The following is a 21,885-nucleotide window of genomic DNA, read 5'->3' on the forward strand; positions in this document are numbered from 1 at the left end:
AATTGCTTATAAAATGAATCTAAATCATAATATAAAGTTTAAAATAATTTATTAAGATAATTGGACATTGATCAATGAATTAAAATAAAATTTAAATGTATAATGATTAAAGCCTAACTTCACTGATTAAAATATAACTAAACAGGGTTTTATTTTATAGAAGACTAAATTTCTTGGTATGAATTTTTCGAAAAATCACTATTGGTATTAAACTGATATTTTTATTTTTTATATAATTGCTGGTTAACGATGCGGGAATTCGGATTTGTGCTAACTTTTATAGGTTGGCAAGAGCCTTTTTTTTTCGTTCTTATCAGGTTCGATGTTATCAGTTGTTATCAAAATCGGGAAAACTGTACCCGTCCCATTAAAAACCAGTAATATTGCAAAGTTATGTTGGTCACATCTTAGACAGTTCACTCACATTCTACAGACGTTAAAATGTTAAGTTATGTAGAGCCGTAGTGGGGAGAAAAACCGTTAAATAATTTAATTTTTACAATATTGTTTGACTTGTTCCGTGTTCGTTTTGGTGTTTCACACTCTCACTGGATTAGTGCATTACTTGAATTTTTTCGTTATTTTTTTTTTGTCAGTATTTTTCATACTAACGACAATATTGCCTAATTTTTTTGTTCTATTTTTGTAGACATTGTTGTTCGGTTTTCCAAGACTATTTTTGTTAAACTGTTTACACAATATTACGTGAACGTGATACGATAAATTTTTTCTTGAATTTTTGTTTCGTCTAAACAGTAAACTCTAAACCCTCAAGTAGTTTTAAGTATTTTAACTGTTAAATACTGCTTGGACAAACGGACGGACGACCTTACACTATTATTTTCGTTTGTTCAATATCGTTATTATCTATTAAAAATGGCGACTGGCATCAGACGTGACTTGCACTTGGTAAGATTTGTATTATTTAAAACAATGTCGTGGGTTAAAGTATAGTCTATATATCCGATCTGTGTTATCCTACTGTCGGTTATGAATATTATGAAGCACAAAGTCCCGCAACAATGGTTTTTAGAATATACCTCTAACAGCTAAATGTTAATAAAGACAAGCATTCGTAATTTTTATTTCAGGGCTCGAATTTTATAGCATTTGCTAATTATTACAGGATAGAGATAAAATAGCAGAATGAGTTAAAAATTTGGATTATGCACCAGACTCCAAATATAAAATTTTATAATGCTATTTTTTTTTACATATTTGAAGTATTTTAGGTTTTTAGTGATATTTTTTGCTAATTTACATACTATAACGTTTTTATTTTGTATTTTCATAAATCTAGTTTTTATTGTATGGTTTGAAAATTATAAAATATAGTTTTTTTTTGAATACTTATAGAAAAACGCCCACATTTTGAACATATCACATCTATATTATAAATATACCTATTTATAAATAATCTTTAGTTAATAAAATAATAAATATAAGTTTTTTTAAAATTTTGAACAAAATACATTTTTATTTTTAGTGTTATAAAATCTGAGCCTTGTTTATTATTATCTCTAATGTATTACAAATATCGAAGTTTTATTTATTAGGAAAACATGTTCATTTTTAAAAAAAATTTTAATTTTGAGCCTTGAAAAATAAGTATTTAAGTTAGTTGCTTTGTATGATAAACAATGGTTTTTGTTTGATAGAATACGAATACTGAAAAGACAATACTTACCTTATATCTAATTTTCAGTGTTGTATTTTAATTCAATACTTGAACGAGACTAAGAAATTATTAGATATATTATTAAAATATTATTGTCATCTTTTTTAAATCATATTTGGTAACATAGCATGGATGATTACAATTTTTAATAATCATACATAATGTTCAAGAATTTAAAACAAAGTTCTATAATAACCTCTGCTTACATTAATATGTAATAAAAATAAAGTTATGGGTAATTCCATAAATATTTTTTAATTAAAATATTCCTCTGTCATTTAAATTCTTATTTTCTGAATCAATGTGATTTCCAATATTATTTAATTTAGATACCTATTTATATGCATTTGAAATTTATTTAATTATGAACACCACACACATTTTAACAATAATACATATTAATGAATGAACATTGTAATATTTAAAAATATGTGTATGTGTGAATATCTTATAAATTAAAATATATATGTATTATTAAAAAATAAGCTCTTAATCGCTATTGTTTATTGATAATAAAAATAGCTAATTACAACATAAACCCTAAATGAGAGACAGAGTGAGAGGGAGAGAGAGATTCTTACAGTGTCCGATAAATTTAACCAGACGTTATAAGGATTGCCCTTAGATTCTCATGAACAGGTTATTTAAATTTGTAAATTTGCTCTGGAGAATAAGGAAGGTGAATCAATCACATTATAAACTAAACGATTTAAAAATGTAATATCATTATTTTCTCTTTCTTTGGCCTTTGCCCAGAGTACCTAGCTAGATTTTATTTTATTATTAGGCTCTGTCTAAATATTATATCTAATAGTACTATAAGTTACAAGTTGTATGATATTAGTTGCAAGTCAAAAAAATCCTGTTCATCTAAATAGAACTATGGATAACCAATGGTGAAAAATTAATACATACTTTGATAATCCTTTCAGAGACAAGACAAAGTATATAATGAAAATAATATTCCTAAAGGAGTTAAAGATGCCAAAAGTAGTGGTTTAATAGCTCCAAGAAGAGCTGTATTAAATGACTTGAGCAGTAACTTGCAGAATACTCAGAATGCTAATCAAAAAGGAAAGATTACAATAGCAAAACCCACTATCCAAATAACAAAACCTACTACAAGACTTGCTTCTAAGTAGGTGTACATTATAACTGCCATTTTTTAATATAATTAATAAAATAATGTGTTTTATTCAGTTTAAATCGCACTACAACCTCTGTTACTGCAAAAGTGAAACCTTCATTAAACACTTCTAAAACTGTACTTAAAGTCAATTCTGGTTTAAATGAAAATGTATCCAACATTCCAAAAGCTATCATCAGACCTAAGACAACTGGATTGATCAAGACTTATAGAGGTACTTTGACCAGAAGTTCATCGCTTAGAAACAAAGCAGTAAGTGAAATACTTAAATATAACTATACAGTTACTTAATATATTACAGTTGTTAAATAATCACATTTTAAAATAAATTTAGGTTGTATTGACAGAATCTCAAAAGAAAGAACAAGAATGGATTACTGCTTGTAAAGTAGATGCTGTCGACAAAAATGATGAATTTGATCCTTTTCTTGTTGGGGCATACTCTAAACCTATTTTTGCTTATATGATGACCTTAGAGGTATTAGTTACAATATACCATCTAGTTATAATTTATGATTTATTGTTAATTTAATGTTAATGTTATGAATTAAGAATCAATATTCTATAAAACAAGATTATTTAGCCAACCACAAATATATCACGTCATCAAATCGTAGTGTTGTTGTTGACTGGCTTGTAGAAGTACAACAAGAATTTCAGATTATGCAAGAATCTCTCTACACTGCTGTTGGAATTCTTGACAGATATTTACAAGTAACTATATATATATTTAATGACTTGAACGTGATCATCTATTTTCTAACTAAAAAAAAATATGCTGGTATGTGTTGTATTTTCATTGTATAAATTGACAATATAGCAAATTTGAGTTATTCCAATGTTTAATGTTAAAGAAAATTATTATTTTAAAATTTTATTAATTTACATACTTATTATTAGATCGAAAATGTTAATATGATTTAAAAAAAACTTAGTTAAACTAAATGTTTTTCAGGAAAATCAAAATGTTGCTAGAAATAAACTTCAATTAATTGGAGCCACAAGTCTATTGCTTGGCTGCAAGTATGAAGAAATATATGTACCTGAGATAACTGACTTTGTCTATTTATCAGACAATGCTTTCACCAAGGATGAAGTAAAATCAAGTTTAGTGGATGTCTTCAGAACAATTAATTTTTCTCTTTCTAGACCTTTCTCCTTAACATTTTTGCGAAGGTTTAGCAAAGTGTCGGGTGTAAGTGATACATAGTGTTTTTTTGTAACATAATTTATAGATTATAAATACAATAATTTTGTTTAGGCACGATCATCACAACATTCTTTGGCTAAATACTTTCTAGAATTAGCTTTAATTGACTACAATCTAGCACATATTAAACCATCTGAAATAGCTGCATCTGGACTACTGTTGGCAGTTGTCATAACTAATGATCCAGAATTAGATGATAACCCTGAAGATGTCAAATCATTATTATCTTTATATTGGACAGATGTAATGCAAAAACACTCTACATATGAAATGGATAAATTGATATCTACTGTTCAATCTCTCGCGCATTTAGCTCTTAATGCCCCTGAATGGAAATACAAGGTAAATCATTTTTTTACTGCTTATACAATTCCCAATTAAAACTTATGATATTAAATTAATTATTACATTATAAGATTTAATTTGATAGTGGAAACAATTGGTATTCAGAAATATAAATTTTATGAGATACAACTTATCTTTTTATTTAGTGTTCATAATTTTTATATGTTAAAAATAATAAATGTCACTATTTATATAACTTATCAGTATTGTTTATTTTATATCCAGGCTGTTTACAAAAAATATCAGAGTGCAAAGATGGGAAGAATCACAACAAGTTCCTTACTGAGCTCACCGGCTATGAGGTTTATTGCACATACATGTTAATTAAGTATCTCCAGACCTAACTATTTTTAACTTTTTAAAATATATTTTGTTTTTATCGTGAGTGGTTATGCCACCGTTTTTTTTTACATTAGATTTTTTTCAAATAATTATTATCCTAACATTATTTTTTTTTTAAGTAAAAAAATGTACGCATTAACAATGTTAGCACAAATTAATGTTTTTTTTTTTTATTGAACAAAACAAATATACCTATTAATAATATAACTTAAGAAAAGTATGTTTAGCTCGTTACGTTTTTTAAGTGTATTTTGATATATAACCATTGTATACAGTAACAATTATTAAATCACACTTAAATTATAATTTTACAAAATTGAACAAAAGCCATTTCGCTTTGAAGCGATGTAACATACTTGTGTTGATATGTTCCAATTTTATAAATATTTATTTCTGTGGGCGTTAAATTTAAGATATTTTAAATTATTTACACAGACAATAGACTGAAATATTTTTGTTTTTAACGCAGTTAAATTTATAAGAAATAAAATGTTAATTCAATTTATACCGCTCTCAGTATGAAAGTACGCCTTCAGATTATTATTGTTTCCTTTTGAATTTATTGTCAACATGTGTTGTCTGCCATTTCATCATTTAATTATTAATATATATTTTTCTTATGTTTTCTAAGAGTAGTTATATTATGTAAGTTAGTTTTTAATTTTTTTGTTTAATAAATAGTTTGTAAAACAAAACTTAAGAGTGCAAGTGATTTACATTATTTAATATTTTAAAATTAGAACCTGTATCAATTTTTCATTAAATTAATTTTGGCAGAACTTTTTTCAAAAAAAAAAATTTGTTTCTAATGAATGTAGTAGGATTACCACTATTACCATTGATTATGGAATAAATCCTATAATGATTATATATTCTATGGTATTACAAATCTTTTCATGGCCTTCATCTTACTCACATAACATATATTAATAAATTACAATACAGGTTGCATAAAAAATATATTAATTTAATACACCATTATCTCTTTATTGGTTCTTTAAATGTATGGCGATTGATCATGGAACCCGGCATATGTATAAGTAACTATGAAGTTTCATTTGGAAACATTAATTGACAATCTAGCCTACTCCTATTGGCAGCTAGAATTGGGATCTTATTTTGTTAAATATCAACCCCCGTCTTAAATGTAATATTTTAACTATTATCATTATAGTATATATTTCTATGATGAAAATTGGAAAATCCCTCTCTTGTAAGACCCGTATTTAGCGAGATATTTGTGTGTAAATATCTTCTCAAATTGTAAGTTATTTAATAAGAAGACTACCTATGGTATGTACCTTACTCCGGTATTGTGAATTTTTACGGTTAAATACAAATTAATTAAAAATCGTACAACCACACGCTATTGACCTAATACCTTTGAAATGTAATTAAGAATGTCATTAGCTCTGACAGTTTTAAGTTTAACTCTTGAGAATCCTGTAGACTTGAAGATGGATGAAGTTTGATCGAGTACTCGGCATTAATTGCTAATTTTAAGCTTAAGAGGACGTGATACCCGCATGTGTTATCTCCGTCTTACAAATGCGTAACATGGTGCATTTTCGCTCAGCAGAACACGTGTAGCTCCGTTAACTTAAAACTTAGAGTGAACTGACCTCTTATAAAATTTAAAGGTAAGATTATTATCTAGACAACCTCATATGCTTTTTATTTTATATCAAATTTAAAGCGAGTTATGAGTATTTTAAAATTGCAAATTTTTTGTGCATCTTAAAATACTCATAACTTCCTTTAAAATTTAAATATATTAAAAAGCATATGAGGTTGACTAGATAACAATCATATCTTTAGATTTTATAAGAGGTCAATTCACTCTAATTTTTAAGCAAACGGAGCTACACGTGTTCTGCTGAACGTAAAATTTACTATATAATGCACTTGTAAGACAGAGACAACACATGCGGGTATCACAACCTCTTAAAAATGAAATTAAAATGTAACAATATTGTGCGATCATTTTGAAACTTACACAATTAGATTACACGTGTTCTCGGCTACCATTCTTGTTAATTTCATGTATAAGGATAAATAACTCTGTCATCAAACACAATATGAAAGATTATCCACTCCAGAAATTCAAAACTGAACTGAACCTGTTGCAATAATGATCTCATATTCTCATAACTTAATAACAATAACAAATAACAAGGATTTTAAACACATAAAATAAAACTGTAAAAGCATAGCCTACTTACTCGTGCCTACTGCCTACATACATGAATTATATAGTATTGTTTCTAAATAATAAGATAATAAAGTTATCAGTCGTCATCAACCACTTCGACCAAATAAACCGTTGTAATGAATAATGATATTCGGTATTGAGAAAATTGTCAAAATTTGATAGATCATAATTCAAAATATTACATTAAAGTGTAATATAATACATAATGAAAGCAAAAACAAAAAAAACCAACGGGTGGGGATCTATCCTCCACGGCCCCCCTGGTGTAGTAATTGGTGAAAAAGTCCATTTAAAAAAAAAAATGAACAAAAAGTCCGGATCCATTTTTTTAATGTCGGACAAAAAGTCTGAAAACAATTTTTTTTTTTAACATTTTAATTTGTACAATTTGTAACAGAAATCTACAATAAGCACAATGGAGGGTTATATAGTAGGACGTGATTGGCTTGGTTGAAGGAGCTATTCAGTAGTAGCATGAAAATATAATTAAAATATTTTATTACATTTTTATCTATAATTATATATAGGTATTTCATATTACACAAAACAAATAATTCAATACAAACATGTTTATTTTGACTTAAGTAATTTAAATTATTTATATTACTGTAATAATGGTCGATATTTGTATTGAATTATTTAAAATTATTACCTAGAGTCATTTTTTTTATTATTTAAACAATGTTTTATTAATTTAGATTGCTTTTTAAATGTGAGCTTTAAACTAAACGTTTTAATAGATATTTTTTTCAATACTTAACAACTTTTGTATTGAAGATAGTAAGATACCTACTAGTTACTATAAAGGTTAAAGACATAATTTTTCAATTTTCATTGAGAAAATTAGGTACTATCATAATTATTCATAATATTAATCATAAAATAAGCATAATTATTATTTTTTAATTTAAGTCAAGGCTTCAAAATCTGAGGTCGTTAGCAGATCACACAAGACCAAAATATGTTTGGATTGGCAATAATTTAATTTTTATTTGTCGGCTAGAATTTACAAATGTATATTAAAAATTCTTATTATTTGGGAATTTATTAAAATTGAAAAATTCCAGAAATATTCCATCACTTTTGATTTTTGGGAGCAGTAGCAGTTTTGCAGCACGGCGCGGCGTACGCCGTACACGGTACACACGATAGTAGTTCATTCAGTTCATTGTATTCATCACCAGGTTACAGCACAGTCCATTAATTTTCCCCACTCTAAAATGTCCGTTGGCCGCAAGTCTTGTGTCAACCGATTACACTATCGTTTCCCACTGTTCCCAGTTTCCACATGGCCACATCCCACTGTTTCCAGTCTATTATAATATCTAAATTCTTAGTTCGTGCCGTTCGTGGATTGTGCTAACGTTTATAGGTTTGCAAGAGCCTTTTTTTTTTGTTCTAATCAAGTTTACTGTTATCAGTTGTTATCAAAATCTGGAAAACTGTATCCGTCCCACTATAATGATCGTTTTATTTGTAACAGTAATTATTACTATAACTGTGTTTTCTCCTGCGGACTCTGCAAACATCTTAGCTGTGATCCCTCATCAAGGTTATAGTCATAATTTGGTTTACCAACCATATATCCAAGAACTCGCGAACCGAGGACACAACATTACTGTTATTAGTAACTATCCCCTAGAACATCCAAACATAAATAATGTATCAATTAGAGGATCAGTACCTTTTACAAACAACCAAAAAAATATCAGTCATACAGAAGACAGTTCAATGAATGAAGTACAAAGATCAATAAATATGATTTGGAGTTTTTATAACAATGGAAAAATGTATGAAGCCATGTTTACAGTAGATGGTGTGAAGAAATTATTAAACAGTTCTTCTACATTTGATTTACTTATTACAGAACATTTTAATAATGAATTGTTTTTGGTTTTTGCTCTCAAGTTCAACATACCTTTTATACTTCTGAGTAGTTGCAACTTGTTGCCTTGGAATCAGCATGTGATAGGACAGCCATATTCATTAGCCAATATACCTTCAACATTGTCTAGTCTAGGCACAAAAATGAACTTTTATGGCAGACTTGTAAATACCATTTCTCATACAGTACAACTACTTGGATATAAACTGTTATGTCGGACTAGAGACGAAGCAATCATCAAACGAAATCTTGACATTGAAATTTCATTGAACCAATTAATTTTGAATGCTAGTTTGATCATGGTTAACACTCATTTTACAATGTTAGAATCTAAACCGTTAGTACCAGCTGTTGTGGAAATTGGTGGGATACACATAATGCCAATCAAACCTTTGCCTATAGTAAGTGTGTAATTTATGTTAATTTTTATCATAATAATAGTTTTGATTTCAATTGAGATGTTAACAATTGTTAACTTTCCCAGCTCTACTTCAATACTACCTGACAAACAAAGCCACAAAGGGTTTTGTACAAATTATTATACAAATTGTAAAAAAAAAAAATGTTAAAAAGTCAGATACCTAGGTTAAGTGCCTAACTTATACAATTCTGCATGGTTACATGTATGAGGGTTTCAGTGCATAGTGGGTAAAGGAAAAATAAACACTTATTTGCACTTCAAAAATTGTTGAGTGAACTATATCATTTAATTGCTATCAAGAGTAAAGACAGTGTAATATTTACTATAAAATGTAGTTATGGTTTTATACTTAAAAAGACTAATATATATATATAATAGTGTTATGTGCTTTAATTTTTAGTACTTTTTAATTTAATCATTTTAATAATATTTACAATATACAAGTTATAAAATTAATAGTTGTCTCAATGTTACCATTCATCACTGTAAGCCCAACCGGAATTTACTAAAATAAGTAACTTCTTTACTATTTTTGTTTACTTAACAATTATTTGACAGAGCTAATACATCATAGACTGATAGACCTATTAACAAATTGATGTGTCTATGAGTTACACCCATTAGTAACCACGGTTATAGCCTTAAATTTAAGTATATTTGTTATTTGTTAGGTTATTTCCAATGATAAGTAGATTAGTTTTTAAGGGGATTGGAAGCGGTGATTTTCTGTCTAACACAAGTAAAACATATAGGATTATAGAGACATTTTATTTCCAACGTACTAATTTATATACCTAATGAAACAATAAGAAATCTGTAGACAGATTTGAATTTGTCGCAAGTTTTCTTGATATCGACTTTCCCACATTTTTGATATTGCCTATATTCCTCAAAATCCTTAAAACGATACATTAAACGCTGTGTCTAGAGCACCGGGTCACACTGTAAATTACCTGTTGAGTATCATTCTAAAAAGTATTGAGCACGTAATTTGAATATTCAATAATAGATTTTTATTAGGAATACTTTAATTGTTTATTTGGCCTTTACTTACCTTTATATCCTTTCCATTGTATAACCCTATGATAAGAATAGAGCTGTACTAACCCATAAAAGTTAATTACACTAACCTTATACAAGTTATTCAAGTTACTTATCTATCAATTATTTAGTTTTAAAGTTAAATAATATAAATATATAATTATGAAGCTCCAAGATAGTTTTAAATCGTTTGAAGAATTCGAATCTTTTGTAGATTATTTTATTAAAGACTGTAAGACATTGGCCTCCATCAATACAAAATTCCCAAATGGTAGAATGGTTAAAGCATTAAGTGATTTGAAATATTACTAGATCAAATTTTGTTGTGCACATAGAGGAAGCTACAAAAAAAAAATACACTTGATCAACGTTCCACATTGTAAGTACATAATATGTTTTATTATTTAGTTACTAGCTATTGCCTATTATTTACTTGTTATTAAGTTGTAAAAGTCAAGATAAAATATTAAAATGTTTGAAGTACAATGCCCCAAGGCTGTAAAGCTGGGGCATTTATTATTATTACATAATTTAAAATTATCAGATGATGGAAAATCTCTGGCCATATGACAATAACAAAAATGACCGAGGACCACAACCATGAGGTTTCCAGGGTATTAACAGTCATCTCCCTAACTAAAGAAAAATCACACCCGAAAATAAGGCTACCTACTGTATTGGAGCTGATGGGCCTTAAGAGGACGTGATAACCGCATGTGTTGTCTCCGTCTTACAAGTGCGTAACATAGTACATTTTTCGCTCAGCAGAACACGTGTACTGTGTAGCTTTGTTAGCCCTAAAAATTAGAGTGAACTGACTTTTTATAAAATTTAAAGTTAAGATTATTATCTAGACAACCTCATATGCTTTTTATTATATATTAAAATTTAAAGCGAATTATGAGTATTTAAAAACTGTAAATTTTTTGTGCATCTTAAAATACTCATAACTTGTTTTAAAATTTAAATATAGTAAAAATCATATGAGGTTTTCTAGATAACAATCATACCATTAAATTTTATAAGAGGTTAATTGAATCTAATTTTTAAGTTAACGGAGCTACACGTGTTCTGCTGAACGTAAAATTTACTATAGAGGGTGATTCTTTTATCAAACACTCATTATTTCAAAAACTATTGACTTTTTTCAAAAAATTTTTTTTTCATAATTGTAGATCCATCTTGTTCTAGAACTTTATATTTTTTTAAATATTTTCACCCTTATATTTATCAGGTAAACCATTATCAACTTTTGATTTTTAAATGACAACCTATACTTAAAATTTCATAAACTAAAAAGGCTATTTTTCAATGAATTTTTACGTTTAAATTTTCATTTTTTGTTAATCCGTTTACAAGTTATAGTTCCAAAGTTGGGTGGTTTTGAGTGGTGCTTGTGTGTTATAGGTGTATGTTAGGTGGTATTTACACACAAACACCATATAAATGTTGTTTGATAAAAGAATCACCCTGTATAATGCACTTGTAAGACGGATACAACATTATGCGTATCACGTCCTCTTAATAGGCCAGTCATTGCACAAGCTTAAAGCATCTTATATCATATTTAATATAGAAATAAATTATAATCTCAAATTAATCAGTATTCAGTACATTATATAATAATCTATATTGTTGATGTTATGCAATTATATTATCATAAATATCTAATTTACCATAGCTTATAATCAATATATAACTTATTTAGTAGCTATTAATTATTTGTATTTAGTAATGAAAATAAATTTGAGATAATTTTTTTTTTAATCGAAGACTGGTTGATGATTATTGATCAAAGGCCTTTCGAATTTATTACTACAGTATATATAGTTATAGCAAAGGTTTTGACGTTATACGGGTTATTTTCTTATTTTTGGTATATTTTTATTTTGTTTTTAGAATATACGTATATATCTAAATTAATTAAAACAATACATTTTAATGTGCTAATAAAATAGGTATACCTATCATTCTAGTAGAAAACAGAATAAGTTTCTGTTCATCTTTGCAGTGATGATTTATAATGTTGTAAAACATATCATAATAATAATATATAATGCTGTAAAATGGCACGTGCTCCGTGGAGGTACTGCACCGCCATCACCACACCCTTAATCCACACCTACGTATAACTAAACACGATTCCTTAAGAGTACGTAACAGTGGTATTTGTTGTCTCCGTCTTACCAGTTCGTAATATAACAAATTTACGCTCAGCAGAACACTTGTAGCTCCTTTAGTTTAAAAATAACAGTAAATCGACCTATTATAAAACTTGATAGTAAGAACATTATCTGTGTTCGTACGTTGGTTTTTTACGATAATTCAATTTTTAAGTGAGTTATGAGCATTTTTAATGTGCTGTATAATATATGCTTATAACTCACTTAAAAATTGAATTATCGTAAAAAAAACAGATAATTATAAATATTCTAACCATCAAGTTTCTTAATAGGTCGATTCACTGTAATTTTTAAACTAAAGGAGCTACAAGTGTTCTGCTGAGCGTAAATTTGCTTTATTACGCACTGGTAAGACGGAGACAACAAATACCAATGTTACGTACTCATAAGGCGAATAAAATAATGAATGAAAGTGGGAAAATTGTTACTTTGAAAGACTTATCAAATATTCATACTACAGGCAGTAAGAAAAAAATATAATTTAATTTAGTGTTGTCTTCTGAATTTAATATTTCTATAACTATTTTATTTTTTAAAGGAATAAATTATTCGAATAATAATTTAGTGGAGGTTGTGAATAAATTAAAGACTAAATTTAATTGTATTGTTGAAATATCAATAGATGAGGCAAATAACCTCAATTGTATTTTTATACAGGACAGATTCATGACTAAATCGTTTGAAGCATTTCCTGAAGTAATATTTTAATATTTTATTACAATTCTAATTTTTAAAACACTACAAAATTATATAATATCCAGTATATACTAATAATTTCCCAATGTTTCTAAAGGTAGTTTTTGCAGATACTACATACAAATTGCTCGACTTAAGACTGCCAGTATATGTATTGATGACGGAGGATGGAAACAGACAGTGTGAAATAGCAGCAATTGGCTTATTAGTAAATTAGGAAGAAGTAACCTTGCACTGGTTTTTTGAAACTTAAAAAAAAAAACTCAATTTCAGCTAAAACTCAGGTATATATAACAGACAAGAACATGAAAGAAAGAAATGTTATCAAGCAAGTCTTTCCTAATGTCGCACTCACAAATCACAATATGTTTATTCCATACACTAAAAACATTTAATCAGGAAATTACTACCTGTGATAAGCGAAATATCACTCCCAATGAAAGGGATAAGATAAAAGAAGTAATTCAAAACATTGTTTGTTGTAAGTCTTACTGACTTCAGAAATGGAATATGAGAATATGACAATTTATACCAATACTTGAAAACTGTAGCACCAGAGACAGTCATGGAATATTATATTTATGATTTATTATTTTTTATAATTATTATTATAAGACTATCGATATTCGAATAGCCGATTACTTACTGTGATTTATTATTATATTATAATTATTAATTATATCTGTATAGTGTATGTATTAACTAATAACTATTTACTATAATTATTTTATAATGAAAAGCAAATTTAAAAAAAAAAAAAAAACTAATAACTTACTATAACTAAATTATGTGATAATGTATAATGTAATACTATTATCTATTCTGTGCTATTATATTACTTATACAGCAGCTGTAGTTGTATTACACTATTGTCTATTATAGTATTATTATTTATTACTACTATTATTCGTATTATCATATTTTCATATTTACAGTGTGATCCGGTACTTAATAATATATCCGGGCGCCAGGTGCTCTAGATACAGCATATATTAAGACAGAGTAATCAAAAAGTTGACTTATTTTAATTTTTGGAGAAGATTAAATTAATCCTGTTTTCAAAATTCATATTGCTTCATTACATCAATTGATATGTTGGAAATAGCACACATCTATAATCCTATGTTGTACATAATATGTTAGACAAAAACAGAAAATCACCACTTCCAATCCCCTTAAGACAAAAAATTAGAATTTTATTTTATTTATTTATTTCAAAATAAATTTGATTAGTTTCTCATTTTTTCTTCACTTTTGCAGTTTTAAAAGATTATATTGTACTATTTAAGATTATATTAAATTATATTACATACCTAACAAAAAAATTTGATTATAAATTATATATTATAATTTAAGCATTATAAATAGTTACATTTGAAATTTTTAAATTTAAAATTTGCTACTCAAAAAAAATATTTATACTCTAAATTCCCCCCACTCTCCTCAAAAAATCTTTTTCTGCCTACAGTCTTGTGAGTACTTACAGTTGGTACATTTCTAAAACTGTACAAAATACAAATAAAAATAAAAATTTATATTTTATACATATTGAATGTTTTATAATATGTATTATATATATGAATTAATTTAAAAAAATTATAAAACTATGAATTCATTCATTTTGTTTTGTATATATATATATATAATATATCAATTTGGAAATTAACATATGATAACATTAAATGATCCAAAATGTTCGTCATAGTGAATAATATCAAATAAATTATAAATAATGAATTATTCCTTTTCTATACAAAAAAAAAATTTATTTATCTGGATAAGAGTGACAAATTTATTTTTATTGCATACTATATCAATAACAACAAACTTATTTTTGGTAATGTATAAGGTTCAGTTGATTTTCACTTAAAAAACAAAACATACGGAAACATTTGTTACACCTTATATATATATATAAATTATACCTACACTTAACACACTATATGATAGACTAATACATAATAATATACACACTCAACACTTTTCTACCCATGCACATAATTACTTATTATCAAAATGACAAACAGCAGTTAGTTCGACAGTCACCATCAACAGGAGTGAACTCACTAATACGCTTATTAGCTAATAACTAGCCATCTACATTAGTTAAAGTATTATTTTTATATAATAATTCATATGGATCTATAAATCAAATTTGTCTTATTATTGATAAAATACCTCATACACAGTGATCTAACATCTAACCCCCAGCTACGGAAAACTTATCCATAAGGAATATAAAACCTTCCCTGGATAACTAATATCGTAACAAGGTCCCCCGACCACGTTGCAATACAATATTTAAATCATAATGTATAATTGTATGTCCATTAGATTTAATTTAATTGCTGGTCCCATTCTCATGTGTGGATACTGGGTATTACAATAATTATTTTTGGTAAATAATTTTCTTAAGTATACAAAAGTATTGGTTATGTTTTAGACATAATATTTTTTCTCTATGTAATTGAATGAGAAATATAGTTCTCAATTCTCTAGGCTTACCTTCAAAGCACATTGCCTAAAATAGTGATAATTGGACAGATTACTTAATGATTAAAGAATAATGAACCATGAACTATATGTCCATATCATGATTCTTCAGCTTTAAATAAAATAAACTCAAAATATTTTAAGATCTAAAGTGTGGTAAGTACTGTGGTGTTCAGTAATTAGATCTTCAAGAAGTATTGAGTGTTCAAGTTTAATCCACTCCAATGAAATTATATTTAAAATTGCATCAAGTATTATTTATATTGACCTAACGTCTAAATTACGAGGTAGGAAATATTAAGCACCAATAATGACTCCTATAAGTTTTTAACAAAACATAGGTAACGTTTCACTATATGTCTATCATTTTTATTTTATTTCCTTTACCTTAAAAAGTTAATTATGTTGATGAGCAATAAACATATAGTTTTAGTAACTATTGATCCATAATCTAATAATATTCTGTTATATCGTCTATTTTATCAATTGCAAAACATTTTATTATTTTTAACATTGAAAATATAACACAATATACCATAAGCCCCCTAAAAACCCTATGAATTTTTCATCAAAACGACCTTATCGATTGACAAAAATTAACATACTTCTATAGTTCGATTTAAAAAGTGTAAAGATGTTTGAATTGGTAAACAAGTCTGCTTTGCATCGATCGGAGCATATATTTTATTTTTATTTTTATTTTTTTTGCAAGAAATAAACAATCTGTATCATAAATTATACTAGACACAATAGGATTATATGATAAAAGTTAACAGGTCATGAAATTTTGTTGAAAGGAGCCACCCATTGATGACACTTTCTTTTAGCTTGAATAGTTTACTTTAATAACATAAGTTAATTATTTTATAATTTTTTTTTTTTTGTAATTAATTTAATTTAAGAAATCACGGCACCACTTACGCTTCGGACGCCTAGGATGATTTACAGGTATCGTGGGAGTGGCCAAGTTTTTTACAAGTTGATTTGGATGATTATTTAGGCAGCAATGGAATCTTTTATAAAATATTTTTGCTTCCTCATTAATTGTTTTGAGTTTTAAGTCAGTGTGTAGAGTATGATTTGAAACATAGGGCGGAGCATTCATCAGTTTTCTAAGTGCAATATTTTGAAAGGTTTGGATTTTCTGAATATTTGTCTTTTTCGCATTGTCCCAAAGTTGAAGGCCGTAGGTCCATAGTGGTTTTAATAGAGTTTTGTATATAAGAAGCTTAGTTTTAGTGGATGTGTATTTATTATTGCATAGTAAAGGTTTAAGTAAGCGGAGTCGATGATTCAAAGCTAGTCTTTTAGTTCTGATGTGATGAGCCCACGTTAATCTTTGATCAAGAATAAGGCCGAGGTATTTGATTTTTGGAGAGTAGGGAATCGGAATATTTTAATATTTTAATATTTTTCAATTTATTCAGTGTTACAAATTCAGAAATTTATAAAATGTAAAATATTTATTCTCGTCAAACATTTGCTAAAATTGAAAAAGTGTTCCGACCGATGCAAAATAAACTTGTTTACCAATTCAAACATCTTTATATTTTATAATAAGTACTTAATACCTATAATATAAACAATTATCAAACATTTTAAGAGACAAGAAATTAGTTAATTTCTCTCTCCTTGATCCAGTTACCAGGTTACGTATGTTAAATAAACTTTAAAACAAATCAAAATTGTAAGAAAAGAGAATAAATGTTATGTTTGTGAAGTTGGATCACCTAAGTTCTTCAATTTTTTATAAATCTATGCCATTATTCTTTTGCACCACCAAACTTTCACTTTGAAATTAAAAAAAAATAATTAAGTTTGGTCAATATCGTAGTCTAACCTGTAAATTACTTTATATTGTTGAATAACTTATATGGGGGGGGGGGCAAAGCCCCCCACGTTTTTATTTTGTAAACATGGGTGGTGGTCCGTATAACTTTTTACTTTCCCCCCTTTTAAAATATAGTTCGATGCCACTGACTGTATAATGGATGGAATTAAATTTTAATCCAATGATATATCATTGTACACGAAAAACGATTCTGAGCGGAGACAGTTTATCTGTCTACTAGGATATATTATAGATTATTAAAAATTTTCAAATTTTAGATTTAAAAAGAAAATTTTTTACGAATTTCTAGCTTAAAATAATTTGCGAATTTTCGTGATTTTTACGTATGTTGTCAAAATTAAAATTTGAATGCTTGTAAAAAAAAGTTGTGACTATGTATTTCTTTTATTTTTCAACTGCTATTGTAAAAATATTTTAGGAGCTTTGTATATAATTTTCAAATCTTAGATCTAAAAAGAAAAACTTTTATGAATTTCTATCTAAGATAATTTGAACATTGCCGTAAATTTTACGTATTTAGTCAAAATTTGAACTTTAAATGCTTATAAAAAAAAATCATGTCTATATATGTATTTTTAATATTTTTCAACTGTTATTGTTACAATGTGTTAGAAGTCTTGTATTCAATTTGGGGGGCATCTATCAACATCATCAACACTCAACCATAACTTAAACACTGCCACACTGGTGTACAGGAATATCGCTATGGATATTATGATTTAAGCGCGTTATGCTTAAAGCCTTAAACTAATTGGTTTTGATTTTTCCGCGGTAGTAGGTAGGTATATCATATATTTACGATATTTGATAATTTTTTGGTATTTCCAAAGAATATTACTGGAGATATAGGTAATATTATAATTAATGAGTATAAAATATCATTAAATCCTATTAATAACTAATAACTTGGTTCGTTTAAAACTGTCAAACTTTTAAGAGTTTATGAGATTTTAACATAGTTTTAGACTATTAAACGATATAAACGTAAACGGAATTGTGACTTTGTAGCTTCTGAATTTAATACTAAAATAAAAAAATCGCGGTTTTGAGAACAACTTTATATATTATATTAAATAGTATGTCTATACACAATACACAACACAATTGCCTATTACACATTTAATTTACATCACTATACTTATTTTTATAGTAATTTTAAATATTATTATCAGTAAACTATACTTAAACATTTTTTTATTTATTTCCAATATCAAATTAATTTAAACCAACAAACTTTTGGAAGTTAATTTAATTGAAATAAAATAAAAAAACATCGCAGAACACTAATGTAATTTTGATTTGTTTTATAATTGTATTATTATATAGTTATCCTAATTCAATAATTTTATATATATTTGTAGGATATTCAAAAATATATTGACGAAGCTGAGAACGGAGTAATTTATTTCTGCATGGGCAGTATGTTACGGGGTGAATCTTTTTCGGCCGAAAAAAGACAAATGTTCTTGAATGTCTTCGCTAAAATTCCACAACGAATTCTGTGGAAATGGGAAGGAGAACTACCCGGAAAACCGCCCAATGTAATGATTCGCAAATGGATGCCACAACGAGATATTTTAGGTACTACTAAATAAGTCTTTGCATTTAAAATATTTTTTATTTTTCAAATTTAATATGTAAATGTATATATTACGTTCTGCACCAAAATCAAATTTTAAATTTAGCTGGTGATTACTGTATTAAATCAAAATATTTTACCATGAATAGGTCTTAATTATTATTTTTATTTTTCACAGCTCATCCTAATGTTAAACTATTTATGTCTCATGGTGGCTTATTAGGAACCACCGAGGCTGTGTATGAAGGTGTTCCAATTTTGTCAATACCAATGTTTGGTGATCAATTGTCGAATATCAAAACTGTTGTAAGCAGAGGAGCTGCAGAAATGATGAATTATGAAGATTTGAATGAAGATGAAATTTATGTAAAAATAACATCGATGCTCACAAATCCTATGTAAGTGTATGGTATAGTTATTAATTTATCATATTTAATATCGTGGTCTGTTTGTTGTCAAATTGTTATATTAGCATAATGTTATATTTATGACGATGGGAGGGGGAGGATTCGCATGCATTATGCGTTTTATATAAATATATCATGTATATGATGTTTTCTTATTTGTTTAATATAGATACAGACAAAAGGCTAAAAAGTTATCAGAAGCTTTTCGTGATAGACCTATGTCTGCCTTAGAAACTGCAGTTTTTTGGACCGAGTATGTCATCCGACACAAAGGGGCGCCGCTGCTTCGATTTGCTACAGTCGGTACACCATGGTATCAATACTATTTAATCGATGTATTAGTTGTAATTTTCTTATTTGTTACAACAATTTTTTTATTGTTATACTGTTCAATTTTCAAATTTCTTTTAAGATTGTTGATTAGAAAACCGAAAGAGAAACAATCTTAATATAATAATGATGCTTATTTTAAATAAAAATACTGAAATAATGATTACTACTACTTTATAATAAATGTGAGTTATACGGTACTAGGGTGGTCGTCCTTATTTTTGAACTTCCAAATTATTGATATCATATCCCGTCGTTTTGTTTAAAACCATAAGAAATTAATTTGGGTAAAAAAATATTCCATGTATAGGTTAATGTAATTAGGAATTATTATGAACGTTTAATCAATATGCCTATAAATTTATTTTAGTTTGTTGTTGGTTACCTACATTATAGGTACTTACTACTGTCTTATACATAATATCTATATAATAGATTGATAGATGTATAATAGATTTAACTGTAATCGTATATCACCTATAAAATGTGTTATATTGGGTTCATGTGTTCATCCCTTTAAATAAAAATATAAATACCAAAATTTTTAAGGCTTCAATAATACAAGGTTACAAGTTAGCCTACGGTAGTTTACGTGACATTGTCTTGTGATTACAATGATGAGTTATGGGTATTTTTAATTTTACATATTGATGTATAATTCTAGTTTACATATTAATAGCTGTAATATAAAAATATGGTATTGATTACATATTTTATTCAAATTCTACCTAAATTTTAGAATTTTTTAGTAGATTATAAAGGCCATATTTTCAAATGTTTACTTTTTTTGTGGTATTTAAATTAAAGAGTATCCTGTGGCCATCCACACTTCTATTTTTCAAATGAGAACCCTTTCTTTTTTACTGTAAATAATTGAACGGATAAATATTTCAAGAATTTTGATGAATCTAAATCTAAATTCAAGCTATAGTAGTTTTTGACTAATATTTAAGTTATTACTATATGTTTTAAGAGGACTCTACAGACATATTTGCTGTCTCCATCTTATTACTAGTGCGTAACATGGCAAATTTACGCTTAACAGATCACTTTTAATTTCTTAGTAAATTAGAGTAAATTTACCTATAATGAAATTTGATGATATAAGAAGAACATTATCTGTGTTTGTACTTGGGTTTTTTACAATAACTAAATAAAGGTAAATTATAATTATATATATCGTTGTACGTTTTCCATCAATATTTTTATTGTTTTAGTTATATTATAAAGTTAACATTATTAGTTTCATCATTTTATATTATTATCTATCATTAATCACCTTATTATCATTTTGTGTACCTATATACTACTATTCATTCATATATTTGCCGACATTATGTTTATATATTTTATTGTCACGTACTATATGCATATCCCGTATTCACATTAATTGTTGAGCTATAATAGTTTATACTAAAAGCTAAAAAAAAAAATTTAAGTTCAAATTTTGATAAAATGTATTTAATGAAAATGTACAAATCCTTTAGTTGTTGAAAATGTATAATACGTTTAAATTGTATAGCTAAAGATTGAAAATTAAAACAAGATTACCCGTAAGTAGTTAATTCTGCTCTAAAAAAAATCTATAAATTTTACAAACACAGTTTTTTTTATAGTTAATTTAAGTTTAAATTCGGATGAAATTACTTCTTAAATAATCAAGAATAACAATTTTAGTTAAATTGTTGTAATTAAAAAACATTATTCGTGGATACTTAAATTTCTAGAGTATACTTTATATACTAGTATTAATAATTAATGTCGTTAATGACTTATATTAATACTTAATAATAAATTGTATATATACCCACTACGAATGACTGAATGAGTTGGGTACATAATGAATCTGATTTGATTAATTTGGAATTTATTTTATAGGTATCTACATTTTTAGATTCTGAGCGGAGCAATGAATGTATTGATTTTACCGTGATGTTTTTTTTTTTTGTGTCTGTCATCACATTTTTGGTTTTTGATATAACTTTAAAACAAATGACCATAGATACATGAAATTTTCACCGAATGTTTATATAAGTATATTCTATCTACCATGCAATTTTCAAA

At 26.9% G+C, this 21,885-nt stretch overlaps 3 protein-coding genes across 3 annotated transcripts; all 3 read left to right on the top strand.

Moving 5' to 3' along the window:
* Positions 1 to 520: 520 nt before the first annotated feature.
* On the top strand, positions 521 to 5,422 carry CycB (Cyclin B). Its single transcript, XM_089220220.1, has 8 exons — positions 521 to 909; positions 2,611 to 2,816; positions 2,879 to 3,077; positions 3,160 to 3,303; positions 3,378 to 3,539; positions 3,781 to 4,020; positions 4,087 to 4,377; positions 4,606 to 5,422. The coding sequence occupies exons 1-8, from the start codon at positions 877 to 879 to the stop codon at positions 4,702 to 4,704; spliced, it is 1,374 nt and encodes a 457-aa protein (XP_089076346.1). The 5' UTR covers positions 521 to 876; the 3' UTR covers positions 4,705 to 5,422.
* Positions 5,423 to 8,198: 2,776 nt separating this feature from the next.
* Positions 8,199 to 19,984, top strand: LOC107165438 (UDP-glycosyltransferase UGT5-like). Its single transcript, XM_089219675.1, has 4 exons — positions 8,199 to 9,220; positions 18,867 to 19,086; positions 19,263 to 19,482; positions 19,661 to 19,984. Exons 1-4 carry the CDS (start codon positions 8,396 to 8,398, stop codon positions 19,938 to 19,940), a joined length of 1,545 nt encoding a protein of 514 aa, XP_089075801.1. The 5' UTR covers positions 8,199 to 8,395; the 3' UTR covers positions 19,941 to 19,984.
* LOC149058756 (uncharacterized) lies at positions 10,667 to 14,706 on the top strand. Its single transcript, XM_089219676.1, has 3 exons — positions 10,667 to 12,927; positions 13,003 to 13,160; positions 13,258 to 14,706. Exons 1-3 carry the CDS (start codon positions 12,837 to 12,839, stop codon positions 13,375 to 13,377), a joined length of 369 nt encoding a protein of 122 aa, XP_089075802.1. The 5' UTR covers positions 10,667 to 12,836; the 3' UTR covers positions 13,378 to 14,706.
* Positions 19,985 to 21,885: the final 1,901 nt, after the last annotated feature.

This window comes from Diuraphis noxia, unplaced genomic scaffold (genome assembly GCF_037042655.1).
Source record: "Diuraphis noxia isolate RWA-SAM2 unplaced genomic scaffold, SU_Dnox_SAM2 contig0002, whole genome shotgun sequence".
Lineage (NCBI taxonomy): Eukaryota > Metazoa > Arthropoda > Insecta > Hemiptera > Aphididae > Diuraphis > Diuraphis noxia.

Bases quoted from the DNA above. Each gene is read 5' to 3' on its own strand.
- CycB (XM_089220220.1), top strand. From the start codon at position 877: ATGGCGACTGGCATCAGACGTGACTTGCACTTG. The intron at 910-2,610 runs GTAAGATTTGTA...TAATCCTTTCAG, and splicing joins TCAGACGTGACTTGCACTTG to AGACAAGACAAAGTATATAA. The intron at 3,078-3,159 runs GTAAGTGAAATA...AAATAAATTTAG, and splicing joins CATCGCTTAGAAACAAAGCA to GTTGTATTGACAGAATCTCA.
- LOC107165438 (XM_089219675.1), top strand. From the start codon at position 8,396: ATGATCGTTTTATTTGTAACAGTAATTATTACTATAACTGTGTTTTCT. The intron at 19,087-19,262 runs GTACTACTAAAT...TATTTTTCACAG, and splicing joins GCCACAACGAGATATTTTAG to CTCATCCTAATGTTAAACTA. The intron at 19,483-19,660 runs GTAAGTGTATGG...TGTTTAATATAG, and splicing joins TCGATGCTCACAAATCCTAT to ATACAGACAAAAGGCTAAAA.
- LOC149058756 (XM_089219676.1), top strand. From the start codon at position 12,837: ATGTTACGTACTCATAAGGCGAATAAAATAATGAATGAAAGTGGGAAA. The intron at 12,928-13,002 runs GTAAGAAAAAAA...TATTTTTTAAAG, and splicing joins AAATATTCATACTACAGGCA to GAATAAATTATTCGAATAAT. The intron at 13,161-13,257 runs GTAATATTTTAA...ATGTTTCTAAAG, and splicing joins CGTTTGAAGCATTTCCTGAA to GTAGTTTTTGCAGATACTAC.